This window comes from Microcaecilia unicolor, chromosome 3 (genome assembly GCF_901765095.1).
Source record: "Microcaecilia unicolor chromosome 3, aMicUni1.1, whole genome shotgun sequence".
NCBI classification, from domain to species: domain Eukaryota; kingdom Metazoa; phylum Chordata; class Amphibia; order Gymnophiona; family Siphonopidae; genus Microcaecilia; species Microcaecilia unicolor.
The window spans coordinates 188994396-189022385 of NC_044033.1; the positions used below are offsets into that span (position 1 = coordinate 188994396).

The 27990-nt window shown below is 43.6% G+C and overlaps 1 protein-coding gene across 1 annotated transcript in view; it reads left to right on the plus strand.

The window, feature by feature from the left end:
- The window catches only part of KMT2D (lysine methyltransferase 2D), a 591638-nt gene that overhangs the window by 383518 nt on the left and 180130 nt on the right, over window positions 1-27990 (plus strand). The window contains exons 33-35 of the mRNA XM_030196818.1: window positions 22459-22607; window positions 23275-25400; window positions 26118-26241. Coding sequence (XP_030052678.1) covers window positions 22459-22607; window positions 23275-25400; window positions 26118-26241 — 2399 coding nt within the window. The remainder of the gene's footprint in view (window positions 1-22458; window positions 22608-23274; window positions 25401-26117; window positions 26242-27990) is intronic.

A 27990-nucleotide genomic window follows, 5' to 3' on the forward strand; every position in this document is an offset into this window, starting at 1 on the left:
GTTTCCAGGTTTGTGGATTTTGGGTAGCATATAGAATGTGCCCACAGAAGGCTGGTTTGGTATGAGTTTCTTCAGGTGTGGCTGCGCTTGTGTAGGAAATGTTCTGATAAGGTCTTTTAGCTGCTTTGTATAATCCTGTGTGGGGTCTTCAGTTAGTTTCCTGTATTATTTATTGTCTGAGAGCTGTCTGTGCCCCTCTTCAATGTATTTTTGTGTGTCCATAATTAACACTGCGCCTCCTTTGTCTGAGGGTTTGATGATAATGCGTACGTTAGTTTGTAGAGTTCTTATGGCCGCTCTTTCTGGTGGAGTAAGATTGTACAGAATCCTCTTTTGTTTATTGGAAAGTTGCGATTTTACCCTATGTCTGAAACTTTCTATGCAATTATCCAGCTTGTAGTTTTGTCCCTCCTGTGGGGTGAAATAAGTGTTCTTTTGTTTCAGACTGTATTCCGGTCTGTTGGGGGTCTCTCTATTGTGGAAATGTGCTTTAAGACGCATTTTTCTAAAGAATTCTTCTTGGTCTGAATATAGTTGGATTTCATCCAGTTTGTTGGATGGGCAAAATGAGAGTCCTTCGGAGAGTACAGAGACTTCATGCTGTGAAATACGCCTAGGCCCCACAAGAAACATCTGCCTCCACAAACTGCAATTTTATAATAATCACATCTTGTCAAGTTTGTGAGCCCTTGTGCCCAGATGGAGCACAGCGATGAGGTATTGAGCCTGCGCCCTGTCGGGCAGCCGAGCAAACCCCGAGGCTTCACCTGAGAGGACCACCGTTCCCCAAGGGTTGAGCCCCCAGGTGCATGCGGCCTGCAGGACTTTCGGATACTGCAGGGGTCAGACGGCCGCAGACAGTAGGCAATGGAAGACTGGGCTTGGACAGAAGCTAGAGTTAGGTCAAGTAACCAGCAAAGAAGAATCAGGATCAAGTAGTAGTCAGGTCAAGCAGCAAGCGGAGGGTAATCAGGATCAAGCAGAGGTCTGGTCAGGCAGCAAGCAGAGAGTAGTCGGGTTCCAGGCAGGGGTCAGGTCAGGCAGCAGGCAGAGAGTAGTTGGGTTCCAAGCAGAGGTCAGGTCAGGCAGCAAGGAGAGAGTAGTCGGGTTCCAAGCAGAGGTCAGGCAGCAAGCAGTGGTAGACAGTCTCACAGTAGCATAAGCAAATCTACCAAAGTAGAAGCCGAAGCAAGTTTGTGGGGAAGGCTTGCTCCTTAAACAGCCCCCCCCCCCCCCCCATCAGAGAGACAAGCTACAGCTGGCAAGGGGCAGGGAGAGAGGAGTCAGCTGGCAAAGGGGGACCCGATTGGCCAGCCAGCAAGAGGAGGCGGAACCTGGACGTGAGAAGCCAATCCCAGCGTTGGGAGGCGTGGCCCAAGTTCCCGGCCCCGCTCCCGGAAGAGGAACGCCGATCTAAGACTGTTGGCGCTGCCAAGATGGCCGGCGCTCCAAACAGCAGCGGGGGCAAAAACGGAGGCAAGAAGCCCCTTGCTGGTGCCGCCATGCCTGTCGTTGCAGCGAGAAGGGCGGAGAATGCGGTGGTGGAGCGTCGGCCCGGCCAGTATGGCCGACGCTTCCCCTCCTAGGCAGGACCGAGGAGCCGGGTAGGAGGCAAGGCGCATGCAGCAGGTGAGGAGCGCGACACATCTGCATCCCTCTGTGAAAGTATTGCGAGTACAGAGGTGTGAGGATCTTGGTGATATGGCGATGGCATCTAAAATCCCTAGAAAGCCAGAAGGCCAGTGAACACAAAATGGCAGATGAAGAGGTGAAGGGGCAACACTCTATTAGGTAAACGTAGGTTGTTGAAGTGGCGTTGGAAATTAAAGCATGATTGCATCTTCAATTGAGCAATAGCTCCAGGAGATTTCAGCTAAACATGGTTCAGTCGACAATTAGAAAAGAAGCATGCTGATTTCTTATGGTACCAACAGCGTCCTTCCGATGTGGAAGACAAGGTACAGCAAGAAACTCAGCAGCTGCATCTTCAATCTAAAATGAGATGCTGGAGGAGAAAATGGACGATATGGAAAATTGTTCGAGATGATGTATCTTACATCTAGTAGGGCCTGAATATATTGAGGAGCTGGAACTTCGAGGATTCCTGGAGAGTAGTTGCTGCAGGACCTGAAGTTCCAATCCACAGCAGGTCCTTTGAGGATAGAGAGGGCACACAGGCTGGGCCCCATCAAATTGACTGACAAACAGCCAAGGACTGTAATAATAAAATTGCTTAATTATGTGTTTGCAACCAGGAGATCTTAAGGACTATGAGGACTGCCAGTTCACTGGTCTGTGAAAACAGCAAAATCCTGTGTTTTAAGGATTTTTCCACAGTGGTTGTGTCCAGGCACTATGTATTTGTGCCTGCGTGTTCTTTATTGCATAAGAAGAAAGTGCTTTCCACGCTGTTGTATCCGGCTAAGCTCCGACTCCAGCATGATGGTAAATTTCATTTCTTTTCACAAGCTGCAATGGCTATGCAATTTGCTGAACAGCTGCCAGATCTAAGAGGAAAAAGTTAATTTTGGATCAAACTACAGATTCAACTTTCATTGAGTTTGGGCTGTGCTTCTGTCTTGACCTGTGGAGGGAACGCGGCGGAGGTCTGGCAGTAATGATCTGTCTAAACTTCTAATCCTTGTCTTAGGATTTTATTATGTGAAGGAGTGTTGTCACTCCTGGCAATAGATTATAATGGATATTTGTTTATTTTGAAGAGTTGGTACATCCTATTTACCCATACAGTTTGCTTTTTCTTTTAAACTTTGTTCCTTTTTGTCCAACAGAGGTATGTTGGTCTGCTAGAAATAGAGGTCTTTCTATAGCGGCAATCCAGACTGGTCAAGACGCATGGGTTATGCACGCCTACCAGCAGATGGAGACTGATAACATTGACTGTGAGAATTGTATAAGACCTCTGTTCAGTTCCCAGCCAGCCAGTATTTCTGTCTACCAGCAGATGGTAGGCATGCAACCTGTGCAGTCTGAGTTGGTTTGGTAGGTCCCTGGGGTGGTGAGTTATTTAATATTCCTCAAGTTAAAAAAAAAAAAAAAGGCTAGAAAATGTCTTGACATCCCTTTGCCTCTACCAGTTGTTGTTGGGGTGCTGGTCTGCAGGGGCCGCTTATTCTCCCTCGGCAGGATCCGCCACCATCGTGGATTCTGACCGTTGGGCAGATTTGCTGCCACAACTGATCCTCCATGGAACTTTGGGTTTCCTCCAGAGTTTGGACTCTCTACCAGGCAGTCATGTGGAGCCTGGGGGGGGGGGGGGGGGGGGGGGGGGGGAGGGTTCTCCGGGGGGAGGCTGTTGCTCTGGTCCCTATGGTTAGACTGAGAAGAGGATGTGATGGACATGGAGCAGCAATTTCTTGAAGAGGACTTTGGGGACCCTCTTCTGTGATGGAGGGAGTTTGACAGGGATGACCAGACAACCTAGCTGCACAACACACTACTTACCGCATTAGACTCTGTTGCACCACTGCAGTTTTAGTCTACCTCTTTTTCTTGCAAATCTTCATGGTTCCACGATGGCATTCGCTTATGTAGAAAAAAGGTTCGGAAAGTTGAACGTGGTTGGAGGAAATCAAAATCTCCTCTTGATCTCAAATTATATAAATATCTCTTGGAACTATAATTTTCACATCAGGAAGGCCAAGGGTCTCTATTATGCTGATCAAATCAAAAAGGTCCTAAATCATTCTAAGGCATTATATTTTATCTGCCACTCTGACATAACATAGTAGTAACATAGTAGATGACGGCAGAAAAAGACCTTCACGGTCCATCCAGTCTGCCCAACAAGATAAACTCATATGTGCTACTTTTTGTGTATACCCTACCTTGATTTATACCTGTCCTCTTCAGGGCACAGACCATACAGGTCTGCCCAGCACTATCCCCACCTCCCAACCACCAGCCCCGCCTCCCACCACCAGCTCTGGCACAGACCGTATAAGTCTGCCCAGCATTTTCCCCGCCTCCCAACCACCAGCCCCGGCACAGACCGTATAAGTCTGCCCAGCACTATCCCCGCCTCCCAACCACCAGCCCTGCCTCCCACCACCGGCTCTGCCACCCAATCTCGGCTAAGCTCCTGAGGATCCATTCCTTCTGACAACAAAAGGTCCTGTTCCCTTCCCAAGTTGAGTCCCTCACTATCTATTTCTCTTCTAAGATAGATTCACTGATAAAAATATTTCTTAGCAATGATGTCATAGATCAGTCCTCAGGAGTACCTCCAACCCCTTTCCAATCTTCTGTTCAATCCACACAACTTACCTGTTTCTCAACTTTCTGGTTCTGTCTTAACTTTATTGTGGTCCTTATTTCAACAACAAACTCTGACCTCACTGTGTAAAATACTTGCCTCTATGAAGGCTACTGTTACGTCCCTCACCTGTTCGATGCTCCTCCAGACTAAGTCATTCCTCAGCTCCGTCCAAAAGGGACAAGGTTCAGTCTTAGAAGGGTCTGTTTCAGTTTCATAAGTCTGGCATCCGTCATCTGGCTTGGAGCAAGGGTAGCAGCCATCTTGGCTAGCTCAGGAGGGGGCAGCCATCTTGTATTAACGAGAACAGGAAGGAACTCCATATTTGGTCTTTGGAGGATCTCCTATGGGGGCAGCCATGTTGGATTCACCTGAGGTTTGGTTTGCTCAGATTGCTTCACTATTTAAAGCCCTGCCTCCAGGCCTTCATTGCTTCAGCCTCAATTGTTCTGAGGAGTTGCTGTCGAGTGCTGTTCACCGAATATCTTCTGTTCCTGTTTTCCTGTGTACCGGACCTTGGCTAGTTTTCTTGGATTTTTGCTTGTTTGCTGCCTGCCTTGACCCTGGACTGCTTTTGACTATTCTTTCCTATTGACGTTCTGGTTCTGGACTGTGTCTGTTCTCTGCCATCCTGGTCAGCGGCTGTGCAACCCAGCCGGTTCCAGAAGTCCTGGTGGCCACCTGCAGCTGGGAGCTCAACTCTCGGTGAACGGTGGTCGCTTCCCAGGTGAAGCTAGGGGTTGTCTGGCTGCCTGACCAAGTGCGGCATCACTCCATCTCAGCCGTGCTCAGTCGGGGCACAGGGGCTCACTACTACCGGGTCTTAACAGCTACTTTTTGCATACTATATCATTTTCCCATTTCTTGGCTGAAAAGCTCAGATCTTGGTTGAGTTCCCTATATTCTATCAGTTATTAACAAGTCTCTCATCTGATTAAGTCCAATTTATATGAAAATCTGCTGTGGTTTGTCCACTGTTTAAAAAAATGTCCTTAGATCCATCAGTTGTGGGAAATTACCGCCCTGTGTCAAATTTGTTTTCTATCCAAACTGCTTGAAAAAATTCTTTACACAGTTCTCTGATCTTGCTGAGAAATCATTGGCCCTTCACCCACTCCAATCTGGATTTCGATCATACCATAGCATGGAAACTGTTCTAACTTCCCTTCTAAGTGAGATCTACTCTCGCTTAGACACAACATTGTCCTTGTCATCTCCTTAGATCTTTCTGCTGCTTTTGATGTGTTTAACTACTCGTTACTTCTTGCTCGACTTCCTTCTCTTGATATTTCAGGTACGGTACTTGCTTGGGTTTTTTTCTTTTCTCTCAGGGTGCACCTTCAGAGTCCTATCCTCCCCCTTCCTTCTCCTCTTCCCATCTACTGACTTGTGACATCCCCCAAGGGTCTATCCTCTTTAACCTCTTTCTTAGTCCCCTAGCAACACTTATTCAGTCTTCCGGCGTCTCATGTTATTCTTTATGCAGACGACATCCTATTAATATTTACCATGAACTCTTATGCTTTAGATATTCACCCCCTACAAAACTGTCTTTATTCTATATCAGAATGGCTCTCTTATCATTTAGTTCTCAATACTGAAAAAAAACAGTTGCTTTCTGGTTTACTGGTGGCCTTCTTGTACTCTCTCTTTCTCTGAACCTTTTTGATACCTCTGTCTAGCCCACGGACTCTCTTTGCTATCTAGGAGTCATCCTAGATACGCAATTTTTTTTTTCCACAGAAGCAGTATGGCATAGAGAGTTTCTTTGGAAATGCAGTGGACACCCTACATTTGGATCCAAAGAGTGAATGGGATATCCACTCAATGGTTTAATATCTGTAGGGGCACTCACCAGAGTTGCCCACTGTCTCCCCTGATTTTTTGCTTTATTTTTGGATTCTTTAATATGGGAGCTTAAGATGCACTTGGAAATTCAGGGGGTTCGTTTTCAGCGATTTGAGTTTTGAATCTCCGCGTTTGCGGATGATTTGTTAGTTCACATTACAAATCCCCAAACCTCCTTATTGGCACTGTTGGAAGCTTTTAAAGAGTAGGGTGATTTTGCAGGATTCAAGCTGAATCTCTCTAAATACATAAGTACATAAGCACCGCCATACTGGGAAAAGACCAAGGGTCCATCAAGCCCAGCATCCTGTCTCCGACAGCGACCAATCCAGGCTTCAAGAACCCAGCAACCCCCCCCCCCCCCCCCCCCAATTTTTTTTTTAATAATGTTCAGTGGACTTTTCCCTCAGGAATCTGTCCAAACCCCCTTTAAATTCCGTAAGGCCAGCTGCTGTCACTATATTCTTCTGCGACGAGTTCCGGAATCTACATGCTGAGTAAAGAAAAACTTTCTCCTATTTGTTGTAAATCTACCATATTCTAGCTTCATCTTGTGTCCCCTGGTTTTGTTGTTGTTTGAAAGTGTAAACAAATGCTTCACATCTGTCTGCTGTAATCCGCTCATTATCTTGTAGACTTCTATCATATCACCCCTCAGCCACCTTTTCTCCAACCTTCTCAGCCTTTCCTCATAGGAAAGTCAATCTATTCCCTTTATCATTTTTGTCACCCTTCTCTGCACCTTGTCTAATTCCTTTATATCTTTTTTGAGATGCGGCGACCAGAATTGGACACAATACTCAAGGTGCGGTCGCACCATGAAGCGATACAATGGCATTATAACATGGTCATGTTTGTTTTCCATCCTTTTCCTAATAATACTCAACATTCTGTGCGCTTTCTTAGCCGCTGCATCACACTGAGCAGAAGTTTTTAACGTCTTATCAACGATGACTCCCAGATCCCTCTCTAGGTCCGAGACTCCTAGTGCAGAGCCTTGCATGACATAGCTGTAATTCGGGTTCCTCTTACCCACATGCATCACTTTGCACTTGTCAACACTGAACTTCAACTGCCACTTGGATGCCCAATCCCCCAGTCTCGCTAGGCCCTCCTGTAATCTTTCACACTCCTCCTGCGACTTGACGACCCTGAATAACTTTGTGTCATCTGCAAAATTAATTACCTCACTAGTTACTCCCATCTCTAGGTCATTTATAAATATGTTAAAAAGCAGCGGTCCCAGCACACCCTTCTCCACTGAGAATACTGACCATTTAACCCTACTCTTTGCTTCCTATCTTTCAACCAGTTCTTAATCCATAGTAATACCCTTCCTCCGATCCCATGACTCTCCAGTTTCCTTAGGAGTCTTTCATGAGGCACTTTGTCAAACGCCTTTTGAAAATCCAGATACACAATATCCACTGGCTCCCCATTGTCCACATGTTTGTTCACCCCCTCAAAAAAATGCAGTAGATTGGTGAGGCAAGACTTCCCTTCACTAAATCCGTGCTGACTAGGTCTCATCAGCCCATGTTTTTGTATGTGCTCTGTAATTTTATTCTTAATAATAGCCTCCACCATTTTGCCCGGTACTGTCAGACTCACCGGTCTATAATTTCCCGGATCGCCTCTGGAACCTTTTTTAAAAATCGGTGTAACATTGGCTGCCCTCCAGTCTTCTGGTAGCACACTCGATTTTAGGGATAGATTGCATAGATTGGTGAGGCAAGACTTCCCTTCACTAGAATGTGGATTCAGGTCAACTGTGTAGATCCAAGATGGCGTCTAGCTGAACGGATGTGCGCCGAGCTCTCTCCTCCCTCCATTGAAACCTGCACACGGAGTTTCGCTTGCCGTTATGGGCAAGCGAAAGGGTAAACCCAGTGCACTTGTCTCCGCGCGCAGGGTGGAACCAGCTCCGTTGCGGCAGATGACTCTGGCAGAGATGGGATTGCTGACGCCGGGAGCTGGCGGTTTCGCTACGGGCGGTCCGGAAAATCTTACAGACCTGAGCGCTGAGGGAGTCTCGTTGAGCCCACCCCCAATGGCTGTTCCCCCAAGGCCAGGAGAGAGGCAGGATTCAGCGGTGGAACGGAGCGTGGTATCCGGAAGTCGGTCCCCTGCGCTTGTTTGCGGAGACCCCGCTGCTTCCTCAACGCCAGAAGGAACATCGATGCAGGCAAGTGTACTGCCTGCAGTGAATCTGAATGCGTCCTCTGTCGTGCTGGGAGATTTGAAAAAACCTTCAGCTATTACCCTAGAAGTTTTATGGGAAGCGATACAAGGCCTAAATTCCAACGTACAACAGATTGCCCGAATCCTAACGGGAGAGTTGGCAGAGGTAAAGCAAACTCAAAAAGATATTTCTCTTAAAGTTGCAGAGCACACATCTAGAATGAATGTTTTGGACAATGACTTTAAGGCAGTGAAATCTTCAACAGAAATGTTGATGAAAAGTTTCAACTTTCAGCAGCGTAAAATAGATTTCCTTGAAAACCAAATTCGCATAAATAATCTACGTTTTCTTAATTTTCCTAAATCTCCACTCATCCCAGCACTGGAAATGTTGAGGAAATATGTGCATGAGATATTGGGTGTCCCCTCTGAGGGATTCCCTCCTATTATAAGAGTACAATATATTTCTGGTGCAAGAAAGGGTGATATTCCTCAAAATCCTCAAGCTGCTTTAAATTTAACTGACTTCCTGGAAAGTTCTATGGAGGTCATAACTGAGAGAACCACACTGCTTGCTACATTTGCACTGCAAACAGACCGTAATAACATCTTGAGACTTTATTTTCGCCATATGAACTCCACTTTTCTTGGGTCAAAAATACAGATTTTCCCAGACTTTTCCAAGGATACCCAGAGAAGAAGAAAAGTTTTCCTGTTACTAAAAGAAAGAGTTCTCCGTTTAGGTGGAACTTTTCAATTGAGGTTTCCTTGTAAATGTTTTATTACTATTGAATCTATATCATATATTTTTTTTGACCCAGGAAAATTACAAGAATTTATTACCTCTAAAGAATAATGTTGTAATAGGCACTGTATTAAGCGCTATTCGGCTGCGAATCTTCGCCATCTCTCTCTGTTCACTTAATTTGATTGCTCTTTGATTTTAGTTATTTTCCTAGATCTTGGATCATAATTTGTGGTCGATATAATGTAGGATAATTTCCGTTTTGATTTAAGTTCCTTTAATGTTATCTTGATTGATTTATGTTGTATTGCATAAATGTAAATTTGAAATAAATATAAATAAAATATAAAAAAAAAGAATGTGGATTCAAGATGGCGACCAAGCAGGAAGCGTGATATGGACGCTCCCAAACTTCTTTTCTTAAAGTTTGTCCTTTTTTCACTAAAATCATGCCGAAGGGGAAGCCGAAGGGACCACCCCTCCCGAAGCAGATACCCTCCTTACCTGGGCAGCAGTCCATATCAATGTTTTGGTATTTACCCCGATTTCTGGTGTTACCGCTAACGGGGCAGGGAAGAGCCCTGTTCAGGAGAGCGAGTTTTCGTTCAACCCGCTGGGACCTTTGACCCCGCCACCTCCGCAACCAGACGGAGCTTCTGTGCCGAATCCTAACACTGGAACGGAATCGAAGGGGTGGCGAACCCCATCGGAGAAAGCGACACTCGATGAGACAACTGGGTTGGTGGCGGGAGTCCAGCGTCAACCTGAAATGATATCTGGGGAAGCCGTGCTGGCTCAGTCTTCTAACTTACAAGAAGACATTTCCCTCTGCGCATTAGCGATTCGACCACTGGTTAAACCTCAAGAGGTGTCGCTGGAGTCAATCTGGACTACCCTAGAATCTCTACATCTTTTATAACTGTGTCTTTGAATAATGCTACTCAAATAAATTCCTTAAAAGAAAAGATGGAAGGGGTTCTGATAAAAACAGACTAAATTGGAATCAGAAATTACTAAAATAAAAGATCAACAAGCTCAAATTTCTTGGGATCTTATATTATTGCATCGGAAGATTGAAAATATGGAGAATTTATCAAGAAACTTGAATCTACGATTATTAAACTTTCCAAAATCTCAGTTTGTTGCCCCAAGAGATATGTTCATAACATTTTTAAAAGAGATATATAAATATTCAGAACAATCCCTTCCTCCAATACAGAAAATATATTATTTGGACATGAAAACAACTCAACAACAAAATGTTCCTACAATTCAGGAAAATTTGACTGAAACACTTGATTTGGCGAATTTTCTGGAACAATCGAAGGATAATACTGAAACAAGACCCCTCCGAAGGGACACCACCTTGTAGTGGTGGAGGGGCTTCTGTGTTTCAGTGACTCAGAGGGCTATGCTGAAGGGTTACCCATATCAGACAGGCCTCTGAGGAGAAACCAGACAAAGAGTGTCCCAAACTGGGAGAGTGGTAAGATGGTGACCTGAAGTTCGTATGCCCAGCTGCCCTCTGAAGTTTTGTCTTCTTTTGTCTTCTTTATGTAAATTCCCTCTCTGCAATTGCACTTTCTTTAACTGAGAGGAAGGGAACAACTGGCGGTCAGCCGCTGATGGCCAGCGTTTTGTCCCCTGAGCAGCAAGTGCGGGACCGCTGCGCGTTGAACTGCCCACAGATGAAAGGGTTGGTAAGTACTTTGATTAGCGCTGGTGAAGGAGCGTTGACGCTCTTGGACCTGGAAAAACAACTTCATCACTCCCGAATTATTCAACCACCATGTCCAAAGGAGTGGAGGAGTGAGTTAGAGGCATATGCTGAAACAGAGGACGTTTACAGCAGAACCTGAATCGGCGGAACCACTCCTAAACACCTCAAGAGAAATCACCTTGGAGTTTTTGGCTTCCATGGAGGTTAGATTGAATGCCATCTGGAAGGCGCTTCGGGACCTGACGGTGGTAGTAAATAACTTTGTTTCAGATATAATCCTATTGGAGAGTTACATGGACAATTTGACTGAACCCTTTGAGAGTGAAAAATTGATATAATAAATGAAGTTCTACACAAGCTAGAAGTGGTTATGGTCCTGAAAATGATAATGGACCAGAAACTTTGAATGATATGGTGGATGTTATTGTGGGTGATTAATGTCGAGATTATTGTTTTTCCCAGAGTTCCAGGTATGACTCCTAAAGTTTTCCTCAGAAATATTTCCTTAATTATTACTTCGAAAGGAGTGAAGCTTGTGAAAACTGGGATTGCTTTAGTCAGTGGGATTTGAATTAGACACTCAAGTATGTTAAATAATTTCTGGTTTTTAAAAGAGAGAATGTAATCAGACGTATTATTTCTAACTAAAATCTGGACAATAAGTTTGTTCTCAATGAAATGAATTGACTATACATCGTATTTGGTCTTCAAGAAGCCAACCAGATAATCAATGTGGAATAATGAATTAGATGAGTAATATCTGGGGATAATCAGGTTAATACTATGTTTTCTTTTTTCTGTTTACTGTTTAATTGATCTCCTTGTCTTATCTCACTCTCCCTATTTTTCTTCACTTTGTGGTCTAAGAATGTCAGGCTTCTTTACTGGAAGCACTGGGTTTGTGAGCCCTTGGACCACTACAGTGGAGCGGCAGTGACAGGCAAGGTCACCTTCAAAGCAGAGACGAGGCAAGGCTGGACTGGAACCCCGGACTGGAGTTCTGCACTGGAATACACAGGACTGGAACGCACTGGATGGGTGCGCACTGGACTGGAACCCACTGGACTGGTATACACACACTGGAGTGGAGCCCACTGGACTGGAACACACGGGACCGGAACAAGCTGGACAGGATCACACTGGACCTAGGCTTCACCTACACTTAGCCACCGTTCCCCGAGGGTTGAGCCCTCAGGTTTGGGCAGCCGGCAGGGCTTACAGGAAAACTGGAACTAGCAAGCAGGAACAACAGGAATCAGGATACAGAAGTGCCCCCAGGCACCTAGGCGAAAGCCAGGCAGACAGGCAGGGAATGTCTGGGTTCCGGCAATAGTCAGGTCTGGCCACAGGCAAAGAATATCAGGGTTCAGGCAGTAGTCGGGTCAGGCAGCAAGTATCGGGGTTCAGGCAGTAGTCGGGTCAGGCAGCAGGCAGCAAGACTATGGCTGGAGCTCCAGTAGCAAGGAGTACTGGAAGCGGACAGAGAAGCAAAGGAAAACACACACGGAAAAACCAGAAAGCTAAACACAAGAAAACTAGTAAAGCTGTACACAACCTAACAAGAAAGATATGCCCAAGCTAACTAGTCACAAGCTAGAAACTCACACTAAGCAAAACACAGGAGAACTAGTAAAGCTGTTCATAAGCTAACAAGCAACGCTATGCCCAAGCTAACTAATCACACACTAGGAACTCACACAACACACAGGAGAACTAGCAAAGCTGTACACAAGACAACAAGAAAAGCTATGCCCAAGCTACTAGTAACAAGCTAGAAACTCACACTGAACTGGACAAGGTAGCAGTGCACAGAGCACTCTAACATACCAGGGACCTTAGACGATGCAAAGGCCAATGCTGCAGTCTCTAAGTGATTAATAAAGCCCTTCATCACCTGAGGAGCAGCTGCAGCCATCAGTTTTTCATACCCTGGGGATATTTTTGCTTATAGGCAACTATCTCATTATGTTTCTTCATTGGATAAGGAAGCTTTAGGTACCAGGCATATAGTGCCCATTTTAGGGAATTTATAGCACAAGTCAGAGGAATGGTTTATCAATAGCTGAGCTCTATAAGATTCTTCTGAAAATAACACCAGCTGAAGAGGCTTCCTTTTTAGCTTCTAAATGGGGATCCAATATAGTGAAGCTGATGTCGCAGATCTGAGATTTAGCAATTAAGTGCAGAACTGTGAGAATGTCATGCTTACCTTACTCAAGTTCAAGTTTTTAAATGGGGAAGATAGATACCCCAATATGTCCAAAATGCAATTGAGATACCAACACATTTTTCCATGCCTTTTGGGCATAACCCAAACTTTTTAGAGATCCGTGCTTAGGAATATGGAATATTTAACTACTACTACTACGTATCATAATTCTATTCCTTTTTCAGCAGCAGGAGTTCTTTTAGGTAAACATATTTAGTATGCAGAGCAAGGGCTCCTGTTTATTCATCATAAAAGCAGGCTTGGTGGGTAAAAGATTATTTTGGGAGCTTGGATGAGTGGAATTCCCCCTTCTTTTTGGAACTGGCGTGCAACATAAAAACTATCTGTGAACTAACTAATTTTCGTGAAGCCCTGAAGACCCACCTCTTCAGTAAGGCATACTACAAAGATCAACAAGTGTAAATGAAACGCATTTCCACCCTACCTACAATTAAGACTGCTTTTTCATATATCTGCTTGCTTAATTTTCTATTATGCTATTCACGGTCTCTATGTAACACTAACTGCCTAATCTGCTTGTTTAATTTTCTATTATGTTATTCACGGTCTCTATGTAACACTATTCTGTCCAATTCCTAATCTATTAGCCACCAAGAACAATACATTGTAAGCCACATTGAGCCTGCAAAAAGGTGGGAAAATGTGGGATACAAATGCAATAAATAAATAGGTTGCATAACTTAATGCTGATGGACTGTAATGGAGCCAAAATACTTTATAAAAGTAAGAAATTTCTTTCTGTATGGGAGAACTATATACAATCTCTAGCACCAAAGGCTCAAAGTTTGTTTTTTATGTTCAAATCTATTTATTGCAAGTGAAGAAAAAAAGTAATCATGCAACATAAGGCATAAATGATTGTTGCAGTGACATTCTAAAAATACCAACTTTTATAGAGCTTGTAATAACCCCCTGAACCCACTCCGTTATTCACCCCCTCAATCTACCCCCCTGTACTGAGGCAATAACAATAGCTTAAGATAAGTTAGCTAGTTCGTGAGGCAGGCATCTGCACACAGTCATTATAGGTTGAGAAAACGCTTGTGGGCTCTGGGTGAAATAGTGGACCAAAAAGGTTCCCGTGTAGCTTTGAAGAGAACACCCGGTCTCTGGGACAGGTCTTGAATCTCCATTGATAAGTCTCTCAACATCAAAATTTGCTATTGTTAAGTTGGGCTAGTAAGGGCTACTCAGCTCTGAAGAATGGGCTTGATAGCAAAGAGCACTGTTTGGGTCAGAAACCGACTACAGCCCTGGCAGTGCAAAGAGTTCAGTGTGTAAATCCCAAAAAGAAGCTGAGGAATGCAAATCTTTGTGAAGAACTTTAGGGTAGTGAACCAAAAGGTTTGGATATAAGGACAGGCCCAAAACATGTGTCCCAGATAGACCCTAGGTTCATGGCATTTAGGGCAATGACCTGTAGAGACCAGAGACACTCGTTGAGCTCTTTGTGGTGTGATATACACACATAGTGCAAAGTAATATAGGGTTTCACGGTGTAGAACACAATCTGAATAAGCTTTCAGGTTCTGTAGAAATGTCTGTAAATGGTCACTGGAAATTTCAAGATGTAAGTCTGCACTCCATTGCCGCTCTAGACGCTTGTAGTAAATATCTAATGTAGTATCAAGCAAATACCAACGGTAGAATCTTAAAGGAACCAACTGTTGAGAGCCCAATGTGAAAGTGTCCGCAGTTGTCTCCTGCATGTCTTCAGTTAGGTCTGTCCATTGTGGAGATTGGGAAAAGACTTGACCTTCCCCTCCAAGTCTGCCAGGTGTAGCAGATAAACAATACCTTGTCTGTCTGTGCCAACGATCAAACACACTGTAGTGGAAACTCCATATTATTACAAAGTGAAAGATATGATGTGGTCTGCGCCAAGAACGCAGACCATCAACAAATCCATTTCCAGATATCCCTTCCCCCTTTTAAAATAGGGCGAGTCTTGTAGATTCCTGTAGGCAGGGAGGGTAGACCATGTAGTATGCTGCTAAAAATGCACCCCCGGTACCTGTTTAATCTTCTGCCACAGGAAGCGCCTCAACACCCCATTAATCTTCAATTCATCATCTCCCTTCAGGAATAAAGGTAGCATTTAAATGGTATATTACTGTTTTGGAGCTAATATCATATTAAATAATTGGATGCAGCCCCAAGGGGATAGAGAGTATGTGCTCCACAAGCATAGCCTTAGTCGTGTATTTCGCAGGTGCGTGTGAGGTCTTTTACCTCCTTTTTTTGTTGATTTTTAATATTAAAAGCGCATAATTTCGAAAGGTCCACGTGCAAGGAGATGCCCAGAATCTTGAGTGCTGTCAGTTCCCATTCAGTGGGAAACTCCCCTTCAACGGTTACACACCTCCCTGGAAAGCAGCATAGCCCTGGATTTTGAAAGATTGAGAGAGAAACAAATCACCATATCAGGCCACCAATCCAAGCAAGGCAGGCAGGGATTGCTGAGGATTCATCAAGGACACCAATAAGTCATCTGCAAAGGCCAGGCCCTTGATCTTGTGGCCCGATATATCCACCCCTGCAATGGATCGTCATTGTTTAGGATACAAAGCAGGGATTCCATCGCGAAATAAAAAAAAATAGGGTGTCTCGTACTCCTCCCTATGGGGTCCCCCATTTATCATCAATTGTGCCTGTGGAGCCATGTATAATGACCAAATTGCTTGTAAGATCCATCCCTGAAACCCTAACAGAGAAAGCACTGCGAAGAGATATGGCCAATGAACTTTATTTAAGGCTTTCTTGGAATCCAAACTAATTCACATAGCCAGTATTGCCCGGGACTGTCAGTGGGTCATTGCGAGGAGGATCTTGCACACATTGAGAACTGAATGGCGAGATTGTACAAATCCCACTTGAGTGTCTTCTACAAGCTGCGGTACAATCGTACCTAATCTGAGTGCATTTAATAGGGATATAGGTCTGTAGGAGTATAATGCTATGGATTTACAGCCTGTCTCAGTAACACAGACTGCTCAATGATTACCGTGGATTCTTTTGGATTCGTAATTAGTAAATGAAACCTTTATTAGAGGAGCTAAATTCTACAATGGTTATATAATGGTTAGCTCATATACAAGGATTAGCTGTATAAACAATCATTACATCACTGGTCTCTACATTTCTTAGACCAGGAAAAGAAGCAAACACAATGATTAAACAATCATTACATCACTGGTCTCTACATCTAAGCAATACAAAGAGTTCTTAGACCAGGAAAGGAAGCAAGAATATACATTATACATACAATCATCACTGGTCTCCATTATCCAGGCTCTTATTATCAGCTGGGGGGGCCCGGTTACACAGCGAGAGCTAGGAGCTTTTTAGACCAGGAACAACAAATCCTGTGCACAGTCCGTACGTTACAGATGAACCCCCACCTTACTGTGACAAGCCCTCCCTTTTACAGGCTCTGAGCCCATGTTCAGAGCTATGGAAAATTACAGAGTGCTTCTATGCTTACCAAACTGGTTAGAGCTGTGTCCTATCTTCAGAGACAAGATTTCAGAGTGTATTATCGGACAAAAGCAGGGTTGAAAAGCAATCCTTTAAGATAACACTTAATCTTTTTTAAACAGAATTACTTCTAATCAACAATACAGACCCCAAGTGCACTGGTCGTTCAAGACAGGGTTGAAAAACAATCTTTTAAATTCACTTCCATTACAAGGAGTCAAACCAGTTCTCTGTTTATTGGGTTTTGGGATAAGTGTTATCATGACAGTGTTGGCTTGATGAAGGAATCTGCCCTCTTCTGTCACCATGGAAAAGTACTATAGTAAGGGCGACAGCAACTGGACCTGAAGCATTTTGTAAAATTCCTTGGAAAATCCATCTGGTCCCAGGGCACAGCAGGATTTAAGCAAGCATATTGCATGTTGAAGTTCTTTTTGCCTGTATGGGCTGGTTCAAAGAGCTCATATTATCTGGGGACAATGAGGGGGAGCTTGGCTGCCCTAAGAAATTCAGCCATCCTATCGGGACACCTGAGTTCTGGCCATATTAAAGCAAGGCAAAATGGTCTAAGAAAATTAGTGTAATGCATTCGTTGTGACCTCTCCTGCTGGGTCTTGCAGCATAGATTTAGTCTTAGCACCTCCCCAAGACTTCACTATGTGGGCTAACATCATAACCCGATTTGTTCCCATATTGGTAGAGACGGAATTTTCTATATGTGGACAGACAAAGTGGGTCATACGCTCACGAATATGGGTATGTAACGCTGCAAACGTGGAGTAATAGAGCTCTTGGGAGGCTGAATCTGGAGTCCTATTTAATCTCCTTTTTGCCCTGGCCATGTCCGCTCCTAATGCTAGAATGGAGGAGTACATTTTGTATTTAGGGCACTAGTATAAGTGATGATCTCTCCCTGAAGCTCCACCTTTGCGGTTTTCCAAAATAAGCAGGGTTGGTCTAAGTGCTGACCATTAGTGATCAAGAAATTCTCCCATTTGTCTTGTAAAAACTAAAGGAAGGGATGATCATTGGCGAGGTAGGCCAGGAATCACCAGTTCCGTTGCGGTTGATATTAAGTCAGGGATTCTATGTCCACCCACTCTATGGAGTGTTCTGACACTCCCCCCGGTCCCACTGTCACCCCAAGCACCTGTGAAAATAGTGTATGCTGTAAAAACACGCAGTCAAGGCGCAACAGTGTTCCATAGGCCCTGGATACATGTGTGTAATCTCTCTTCCCAGATTCCATCAGTTCATAACAGATGGGGATAAAGAACTAAGAACCATAGGTTATCACAGACGGCGGCCCAGTTGATTAAATTGTGGCTCTAAGGCCAAGGTCATGGCGGTGGTAAGTTCAGAGAGCACGGTCGCAGTGAACTGAGACACTGCTGTGCCCGGACTCTACGCCATGTTGCCCACCTGTTCTCTGATCTGATTAGCCTTCAAGGCGGTTCTACTGCCCATTGGAGTTCGGATCTTTGTCTTGAAGTCTGTTAGTGAAAAGGTCTGAGTGCGATAATCGGTTCAGCCCAGGCCTAGAGGTCGGCCGGCTCCGGGGGCCCACAGAGCTAGCAGAGAGTATGCCTGAACCCGCTCAGTGCATCATGTGATCTCCCTCAAAGTCTGGTTTTAAATTCACTATGAATTTGAGAAGATGAGGTTTTGGTAAGGAAGGCATAGTAGGTTTATGCTTTTGGAAACATGACTTCCCACAAGGGGGTATTAGTTCTATTGTAGAGTACTTATTTTTTAAGTTTATTATTAGTTTCCTGATTGTATTGATTGCTGGCTTGTTCTGATTGGTTTTTGTATTGGGTACATTGTTTCAGTAAACATATTTACATGAAAAAAAATCCTGAATGATGCTATAGTCTGACAAGAAATCTCTGCCAGCTGTACTCGATGGTACTCAGAACTTATAGAGGTGTTGTCACGTCTGTGGCCGTGACCACCCTCAGACATACCTTATTTCTGGGGGTCAGCTTCTAAGCTAGCTTCTGCCTATCCTTTCTGGAGTAGTTTTCCTTCTGTGTGCTGGCTGCTTCCAGCATGGCTCTAATTATTCCACTCTACTGCACCTGGGGGTGCTGCCTGAGTTAGCTCTACTCCAGCCTGGCTCTGTTTGCTCCTCTGTGCTGCACCTAGGTATTCTGTGTGCGCTCTGCCTGCTCCTTGGTTTGTGCTCCTCTCACCCGCTGGTGGCCAGAGTCAGTGGCTGCCATAGTTTGTCTTGCTGTTCCTACCCGTTCCAGACTTTAGCGTAGTCCGGTCCAGTTCTTCCAGGCTGCCGGACTTGTCTCTCTTGTTTGTGCCTGGACAGCCTCCATAGTTGCTTACTGATGGCTGCAGCTGCTCCTCAGGTGTTGAAGGCTTTATTAATCACTTAGAGACTACAGCCTTGGCCTTTGCATCGTCTAAGGTCCCTGGTATGTTAGAGTGCTCTGTGCACTGCTACCTTGTTCAGTTCCGTGTGAGTTTCTAGCTTGTTACTAGTAGCTTGGGCATAGCTTTTCTTGTTGTCTTGTGTACAGCTTTGCTAGTTCTCCTGTGTGTTGTGTTGTGTGAGTTCCTAGTGTGTGACTAGTTAGCTTGGGCATAGCGTTGCTTGTTAGCTTGTGAACAGCTTTACTAGTTCTCCTGTGTTTTGCTTAGTGTGAGTTTCTAGCTTGTGACTAGTTAGCTTGGGCATATCTTTCTTGTTAGGTTGTGTACAGCTTTACTAGTTTTCTTGTGTTTAGCTTTCTGGTTTTCCCGTGTGTGTTTTCCTTTGCTTCTCTGTCCGCTTCCAGTACTCCTTGCTACTGGAGCTCCAGCCATAGTCTTGCTGCCTGCTGCCTGACCAGACTACTGCCTGAACCCCGATACTTGCTGCCTGACCCGACTACTGCCTGAACCCTGATATTCTCTGCCTGTGGCCAGACCTGACTATTGCCGGAACCCAGACATTCCCTGCCTGTCTGCCTGGCTTTCGCCTAGGTGCCTGGGGGCACTTCTGTATCCTGATTCCTGTTGTTCCTGCTTGCTAGTTCCAGTTTTCCTGTAAGCCCTGCCGGCTGCCCAAACCTGAGGGCTCAACCCTCGGGGAACGGTGGCTAAGTGTAGGTGAAGCCTAGGTCCATTGTGTTCCTGTCCAGCTTGTTCCGGTCCCGTGTGTTCCAGTCCAGTGGGCTCCACTCCAGTGTGTGTATACCAGTCCAGTGGGTTCCAGTCCAGTGCGCACCCATCCAGTGCGTTCCAGTCCTGTGTATTCCAGTGCAGAACTCCAGTCCAAGGTTCCAGTCCAGCCTTGCCTCGTCTCTGCTTTGAAGGTGACCTTGCCTGCCGCTCCACGGTAGTGGTCCAAGGGCTCACAAACCCAGTGCTTCAAGGGAAGAAGCCTGACAGGTGTGATAAGCTGAGGTAGAACTTTTTGGTAAGTTGGCTATGACCACGGAATTGCCAGAGATAAACCTCAAGTTTTACTACCTGTCATCCAAAGGGAAATAGCCAGATGGTGGAATACTAAAAAGACCCACAGAAGGTGAACTCTCCACAGGAAAACCAATGAAAGGCAAAACACACAGTGGATCCAAAAAAGTCCTCTCACAATGAGTGTCTTCCTGAACAAGGTCTTTATTGACAGTAGCAGAAATGACCCGACACGTGACGTGTTTCGGCCGTGAGGCCTGCGTCAGGGGTCTATAAAATAATATAATATACAAAGACATGCATAAAAATACAATTATGATTAAAAACATGAATAAAAACTTGAACATCCATATACAATTTCTTGTACAAATTTAGACAAATAAAACATCAGAATGAAAGATGCAAAGTATATATAATAAAAAATATATGATAAAATATGAAATTATACCACATAGAGATAATGAGGACAAGGCATTGAATAAAATACACAACATAATAAAGTATAAATATAGAGGACATACCTAGTATTATCTGTAGAAAAAAGTACCTTGTAGATCAGATGAAAAAAAGCACTAAAGCTGCTAACAACGATATCTATAATAAATATGTACGCGAAGGCATAAATCACTACATACTCTCCATACATACATATACAACAAAATGAAATGATACTGAAAAAAGTGAAACATAGAATATATGGACAGGGATCCCAAAAAATTGTTTTGATGATGGAGAATAATGAAGAAGACCACACGGGTATGAAAATAAAAATAAAAAATGAAAATGAAAACAAGGCACGGCTGCCAAATGAATCAGCAAATGTCAAAGGTGATGAACCATAAAATGATAAGGATGGGAGAAACAGAAAAAAGAATTGCCTGATATTACTGTGAAAAATAGCATATATTAAAAAAGAAGACCATAAACTACTAAGAAAAATGGACCATAACATAGGGGAACCACCTAACTGAAAAATAATATTACCTTTGCAAAAGTGCATAAAGAACCACGTAACATGCTGGCAGAGTACACCTGAAGGCCATGTTTAGACGATACTGTCACCATAAAAAATATATATAAAATAAGAGTCAGCAAAAGTATATTGGCATGTAAAGATAAATAAAGCTGTGCCCACAGGAATGATGACATAAATATCCTCAGTGTAAAACAAAAAGGGGGCAAAATTACAAATAAAAGGTAAATGCCAATTGAAATGAGAAAAAATAAATAAGAAAAAATAATGGGTGTGGGGCATGCTATAAGCTATTACAGCAGCCAGCATAGCTATCAGCGATACAACGCGATCGAGCCATGAAAACGCCAAAGTTAATACTGAGTACTGAAAAGTACGCTAGTTTATGTAAGGCACCATGCTAAACCCAATAACTGCACTAAATCAGCACTAATTTAAGTGAAGACTTAATGAAAGTTGGAAAGGCAGAGGAGAAATCGATAAAAATGCTTATCATACACAAGAACCCGTTAATACATATGAGAGCATATGAAGACAATATGAAACAATACTATCAACACGGAATATTGAAAAAAATGAGTCTAAAAATGTATATTAACATCTAAAAATGTCTAAAACTGTGCCCAAGGGAATATTGACGTAGCTCCCCTAGGTGTAAATCAAAAAAGGGGGGATTATTGCAGATAAAATATATAACAATGAAAATGAATGGAATAGTCGGTGTGGGGCATGCTATAAACTACTAAAACAGACTACATAGCTATCGGCATTGCACAAGATCAGGCCATAAAAGCGCCTAAATGACTGCTGAGTACTGGGAAGCAAATTCGTTTGTGTGAGGCACAATGCAAACCGCTATAACTGCATTGAATTAGCACTGGTTAAATAAAAGCTAACAGGACTAAGGAAAAACCAATGAAAATGCTTACCGTACACAAGAAAACGCCGAAACACGTCACGTGTCGGGTCATTTCTGCTACTGTCAATAAAGACCTTGTTCAGGAAGACACTCATTGTGAGAGGACTTTTTTGGATCCACGGAATACTAAAAAGATACACACTTCTTGACCATTAAACCAAATCTTTGGCAGGCTTACTCTAAGCAAACTAATAGATGCTATGGAAATAGTATGGGAATAATTTTTGGATTGGTATAATCAAGACTCTCTACTTTGACTCTGGTTTGGACTGGGGAATAGGAAGAGCTATAATTAGCAACTTGATATGACAACTTTTGGGCTGGCAGGGTCAGTTACCCATGACCTTAAGTAGGTCTAAATCTGTTCTCCTTTCGACACTATTGAGTTTTGACTACATTGATATAAGCTGATTTTCTTTTCTTTTTCTTTTTTTTAACTAGAATATTCTGTACACCTTACTCTAATTTTGTCTTGGTGGGATTGGGGAAAAAGTTGTTACTCTGTAGTATGAAACTTAATAAAGATTTAAAATTTAAAAAAAGTTGGTTGTGACCATAGTGCAGGAACCCTGAGAGCTTGAATCAGCTTTACCCAGCAGTCACTTAGCCACTGAGTTGGATATGGTAGACGTAGGAGTGTGCTTTCATTTCTTCATAGTTTTCTTCTCATGTTATTTTCAGGACAAGGGCAGCTTGGGGAATATGAGCTCATCCCCAGGAGGTGGGAAGCTGGCAGGTCCAGTAATGGCGCAGGCAGCATTTTCTCAGGACGACAGATTGTCCAGACCACCTCCCGCAGCAACTCCCTCCAGCCTGGATATTGGGGTCAGGTAGGTACAAGATATTCATTATATCATTTAGAATCACAGAATCTTCTAATTTTGGATGTGGTGGACAGTGGCAGGATTGGGGGGTGTATGTGCTCATAGATAAGAACGTTAACATTTTAGAGGGAGAGCTCTTTATATATTATGGAATATGCATAACTCTGATGAGCAGCTTCTAGTCTGTGAAAGAATGGAATGTAATTCTTTTGGGGATATGGTAGTAAGTACCAGGGCCGCCGGGGGGGGGGGGGGGAACAAGATTCCCCGGGCCCAGCCTCAGAATGTTCTGCTCCCTCAGTCTGTCACTGTCCTTCTCCTGTATGTTGGGACCCTGGTGATTGCATTAACGCAATAACCCAGGTCCTGGCACAAGAGGAGCAGGTGAGTGACAGACTGAGGGAGGAGCAGGCGCAGAAAGGTAAGGGTGGTGGGGGGCCTGGATCTGTCTCTCGGCAGCCCTGGTAGGTACTTCACTGACTGCTACAGTCCCTAGGGAATTCAGTGACCTTGTTGGAATGGGAGTGCTCTGTTCAGACCTCATTCAAGTTGTTGGTCTCTGTTTTCCAAGTGACTTGCTGAAGACAAGCATTAGATTTAGTTTGTTTGTGTAATATGAATGACAGGGAAATGTTCAGTTTTTATACTTCATTCCTTGTTCTTGCTGTTCCAGGCAATCAGTAGGAGCTCCGCAGCCATTTTTTCCACGAGGAGCTTTCCAGGGAGCCCCGCAGCAACAGCACTTATGGCATCTGCAACAACGGCCTCCTACACCTTCTCGCTTCCAGCAGCCATTGAGTCTCGACATGAGTAGACCAGCATTGAACGGCACAGTGGGGCTTCCCTCACGAATTGCAGTGCCCAGTGAACAAATTCCAGCCTCACCAAGTACAGTGGGTGCTCCTTATATAGAACTACGCCACAACACTCAGAAAGGAGTCCCTGGGGCCACAGGTGTTCCTCTTGCTCAGCAGAATCTTCCAACAAGACCTCGTTTCTTTTTGTCGAACATGGAAAATCAGAGCCACCAGTCTGTGGGTATGCGGGCTCAGCTGGCACCCATGCAAAACACTGGGCTTATAAACCCCCTTCTGCAGTCCCAAAAGATTTCAGCATTGTCATCTCCACAGAATTCTGAGGCAAGCAGTAGCCAGCGTACTCACGCCAAGGACATGTCACTTTTAACTTCTGGGTTAGAGCTACTGTCTCAACATGCACCTCGCACCATTTCCACTTCAAGTGCTAACCTCTGCCCTGGGGGATTAAAGGAAAGTGTAGACTCTGGTGCTGTCTCTAACTCTGCAACAGTCCCCAGTAAGGTTCAACTTGGCATGAATAGCACAAGGCTTTCTTGTGTAGATCCTGTAGATCCTGACTTGGATGTTGACTTTGATTCTCATAAGGACCTTGAAGATGATGATGATCTTGCCAACCTGAGCCTTGATCCTGATGTTGCAAAAGGGGATGATGATCTTGGTAACCTTGACAGTCTTGAGACCAATGACCCCCACCTTGATGATCTTCTCAATGGAGGTGAGTTTGACCTCCTGGCTTACACTGATCCTGAACTGGACACAGGAGACAAAAAGGATATCTTTAATGAGCACCTGAGGCTGGTGGAATCAGCTAATGAAAAAGCAGAGAAAGAAGCCTTACTTAAAAGGGAGCCTTCTGGCTCTTGTGTTCAGAACTTCCCAGCAATCACAGAGCAAGGCAAGGAAAACATTCAGATGGGCCAGGAAAACAAAGCTAACCACAGACTGGAGGACGTATTATCCTCTGGATCCTGTCCCACTGGCTTTGAAAAGAAACTTAAGGGTGCAGGTGTCGCCATGGAGACCAAGGTGGGGATTTCAGCAGACATAAAACCAAAACTGGAGGATGATGGCTTAAAGTTATCTACTTGCCAGTTCTCAGCTAGCACTATTGAGAGGCAACCTATCATCATCAAGTCTGAAGCTGCCCAGAACGCAGATAAAATGCCTGTGTCTCATGGTCTGAAAGCAGGACGAAGCCTGTTAGTTTCTGGAAATAGCCATTTGACTACCAACAGAACCACAGACACTTTAGGGAATGTGAGAGGTGGATCAGCACAGTTGTCAAACAAGGAACACTCAACACTTTCGTATGCTTCCTCTGTTCCAGTGTTATCTCAGAAACCCATCATGAATCAGTGCAATCCACCACTGGAAAAGTTTGACTTGAGTGGGAGCCCCCTGAGCTTGCCTGGTACCCATAACTCATCAGTTGATGACTTAGACAAGATGGAAAGCTCTTTGGTAGCAAGTGAACTTCCACTCCTGATTGAAGATCTTTTGGAGCATGAGAAAAAGGAGTTGCAGAAAAAGCAGCTAATGTCTGTTCAGCACCTTCAACCAGTCCAGCAGCACTCTATGATGGTTCATCCTTCAGGACTAGCCCATCAGATACCCCAGACACAACAGCAGCCACAGCCACCCCATGATGGGCAGTCAGCCAGCCTTGTTGGGCCCCAACAGCAGCTTCCACTGGGGATTGTTGCAAGACAGCAAAACTTGGCAACTGCCCCTCAGCTCCTACCACAGCAGCAGAGACTGGTTGGACCTCAGGCAGGTCAAATTCTGGCCCCCAACACAGCAGTGACCCAGAGTCAGGGGCATAATGTTGGAGCACAGCACACAACACAGCCCGTGCTGCCGCAGCAACAGGGACTGCTTCCCAAGCAGATGGTTGGTGTTCAGCAACAACCGATGGGGATGAAATCTCAGCCACTTGTTGTTCAGCAACAGCAGCTTGCAAACAACTTCTTCCCTGACACAGGTGCCAGAAAACTATTGTTCTCCTTGTTACTACTGGTGGGAGGGAATTGTAATTCCTGGTAAAGACCAGTAGTGCATTCAGCTTGTAATGAGTCTGCTTGAGCTCAGTTACAAGAATGTATTTGGTAGATGTTTTTGGGATGGACGGGTGGGTTATTTTCTGGATATTTTTGGCAAAACATTTAATATTGTTTTGCCAGATTCTCAGCGTTTTGCAAATAATTTCATCTTCAACTTACAGATAACACTGAGATTTTTCCTGGTTGCGCTTTTACGTTGTGGTTATGGATTCATGTGTTTTATGGTGTATAGAGCTGCAAGAACGTACAGCATGCCACATAATGTATAGAGGTGCATTAATGAGGGTTTTATCTCTGCTTTAATTGAAAGTTCTCCAGTGCTGAAAAAGTTGGATTCATAAACATAATGCCATGGAACTGGGATCCCCAACTATAATTTGGTAATTACTGCCTTCTGCTTCAGTTGAAGGCTGGCTACATGGTACTACTAACATGATTTGCAGAGAATGTATTGCTGGTCAGTGCAGGAAGGATCCCAGAAAGTGATGGCTAGTCAGGCAAACAAACATTGTATCTGCTTCCATTCCCTGCAAGTATGGAGGATTAAGGTGCAGAAGCAGTTTGATCTGCTGCAAGTGGGTTGGGCAATAGAGACTGTTTCATGGTGATAGACTAATGGAAACAATTGGTTCATTTAGATCTAGATAAATTTGCTGCTGAGGACATTATGGACCCCATTGCCAAGGCCAAGATGGTGGCACTGAAAGGCATCAAGAAAGTGATGGCCCAGGGGAGCATTGGAGTGTCTCAAGGGATGAACAGGTAAGAGGCAGAGGGGAAAGCATTATTATTTGTAGTTCCCTTGTAGTAATAAACCCCTTTACAATTATGTTTCTCTCTGCTTTTGTTTTTCCTTTGAGGTCAAGGTCAGATTTACTTACAATAGCTGCTACTAATAATAAAAATTACACTAGCCTTTTTCCTTTTATCAACATGCCAATTGCATTTGCATGGGCTAAACAAGGTAGTGTGAAGTTGCTTACCTGTAATGGGTTCCTCAAGGATATCATAAAAACATAGGCCAAATGGTCTTTATCTGCTTACATTTTTTTTTATCTAGTCTGCCTATCCATACCATCTATTATTATTTTTCCAAATTTATATTACACTTGTAACCAAAGCGGGTTACAATCATTTATGTTTTAAAAATATTGACAAAAAATACAACATATCAATCGCTCCTCTGACAATTCTCAAAACTAATTTGAGTTCATCTCTCAAAGTACTTGAGTCCAGTCACCCTTCCAGGAAAGCCTTCACAAAACAATGAGTTTTCAGGTATTTCTTACACCGTTGTCTATTTGCACTCAGTCACAAATGTTCTGGCAACTTATTCCACATAATAGGCCCAACAATCGAAAAAGCATGTGTACAAGTTTCTGCAAAACGATATGTTGTACTAGCTGGCATACATAATTGTTTTCCCATTTCAGAGCATAAGGCTCACCTTGGTTGATACATATTTATGTATTTATTTATTCACGACATTTATACCCCACATTAGCCCGAAATAGACTCAAGTTCAATGTGGCTTACAAACAAACAAACAATAAAGTGAATAAAACATAATAATGTACAGAATATAATACAAATTACAATGAAGCAAATTAATACATGTGCAGTAAGTAACCAGCAATTTAGACTATCTCAAGGACAAACAAATAATTAAGGGTGGATAGGTGATCATAGCAGGACTAGATGGGAAACGAGATTAAGAAAAGGGTGTGGGTAAAATTCAAATACAGTTCTTTGTATTCAGAAAGGCCAGACTGAAGAAATGTGTTTTTAGAAAACTTCTAAAAGTTAGGTAATCATCTGTAAACTTTGATTTAGGAATAGAATTCCAAATTTCGGTGCCTTGATAGGAGAAATTATCAGAGTGAATTTAAATGTATCACATAATTATAGATAGGGAAATGTAAGACAAGATATTCTGTAGATGATGAAACAACATTACAAGGGGGTAGTTCAATAAGGTTATATATGATGGGGCTTGACCAAACAGGATTTGGTGAATGAAAACACATAATTTGAAAGATATTCTATCTCTTATTGATAACCAATGTAGCTCATATAAAAGAGGAGTGGCTTTGGTGAAGCGAGGAGATATACATGTAAGGTGAGCAGCGGTTTTTTGAGCGGTTTGTAATTTTTTGAGAAGACTGTCTTTAAGTCCAGAATAGATGGAATTGCAGTAATCAAATTTGGTGAGGACAAGGGATTGAACCAAAGTATGAAAGACAGATTTATAGAAAAATGGCCTCAATCTCTTTAGCTTCCAAAGTGAGTGATAGAGACTTGGTTTTCAAGGGTGAGGAAACAATCTAGTCTGACTCTCAAGATTTTCATTGATGACTAAAGGGAATAGGTTTTGTTCTAAGATTTATAGGGTGGTGAGGGTTAGTTATAATTAGAAATTTAGTTTTATCCGTGTTAAGGTTTAGTTTGAAATTAGAAGCCCGTGATTCCATAAGTTTTTATCCCTAGACTAATCATGTGAGTTATGTCAAG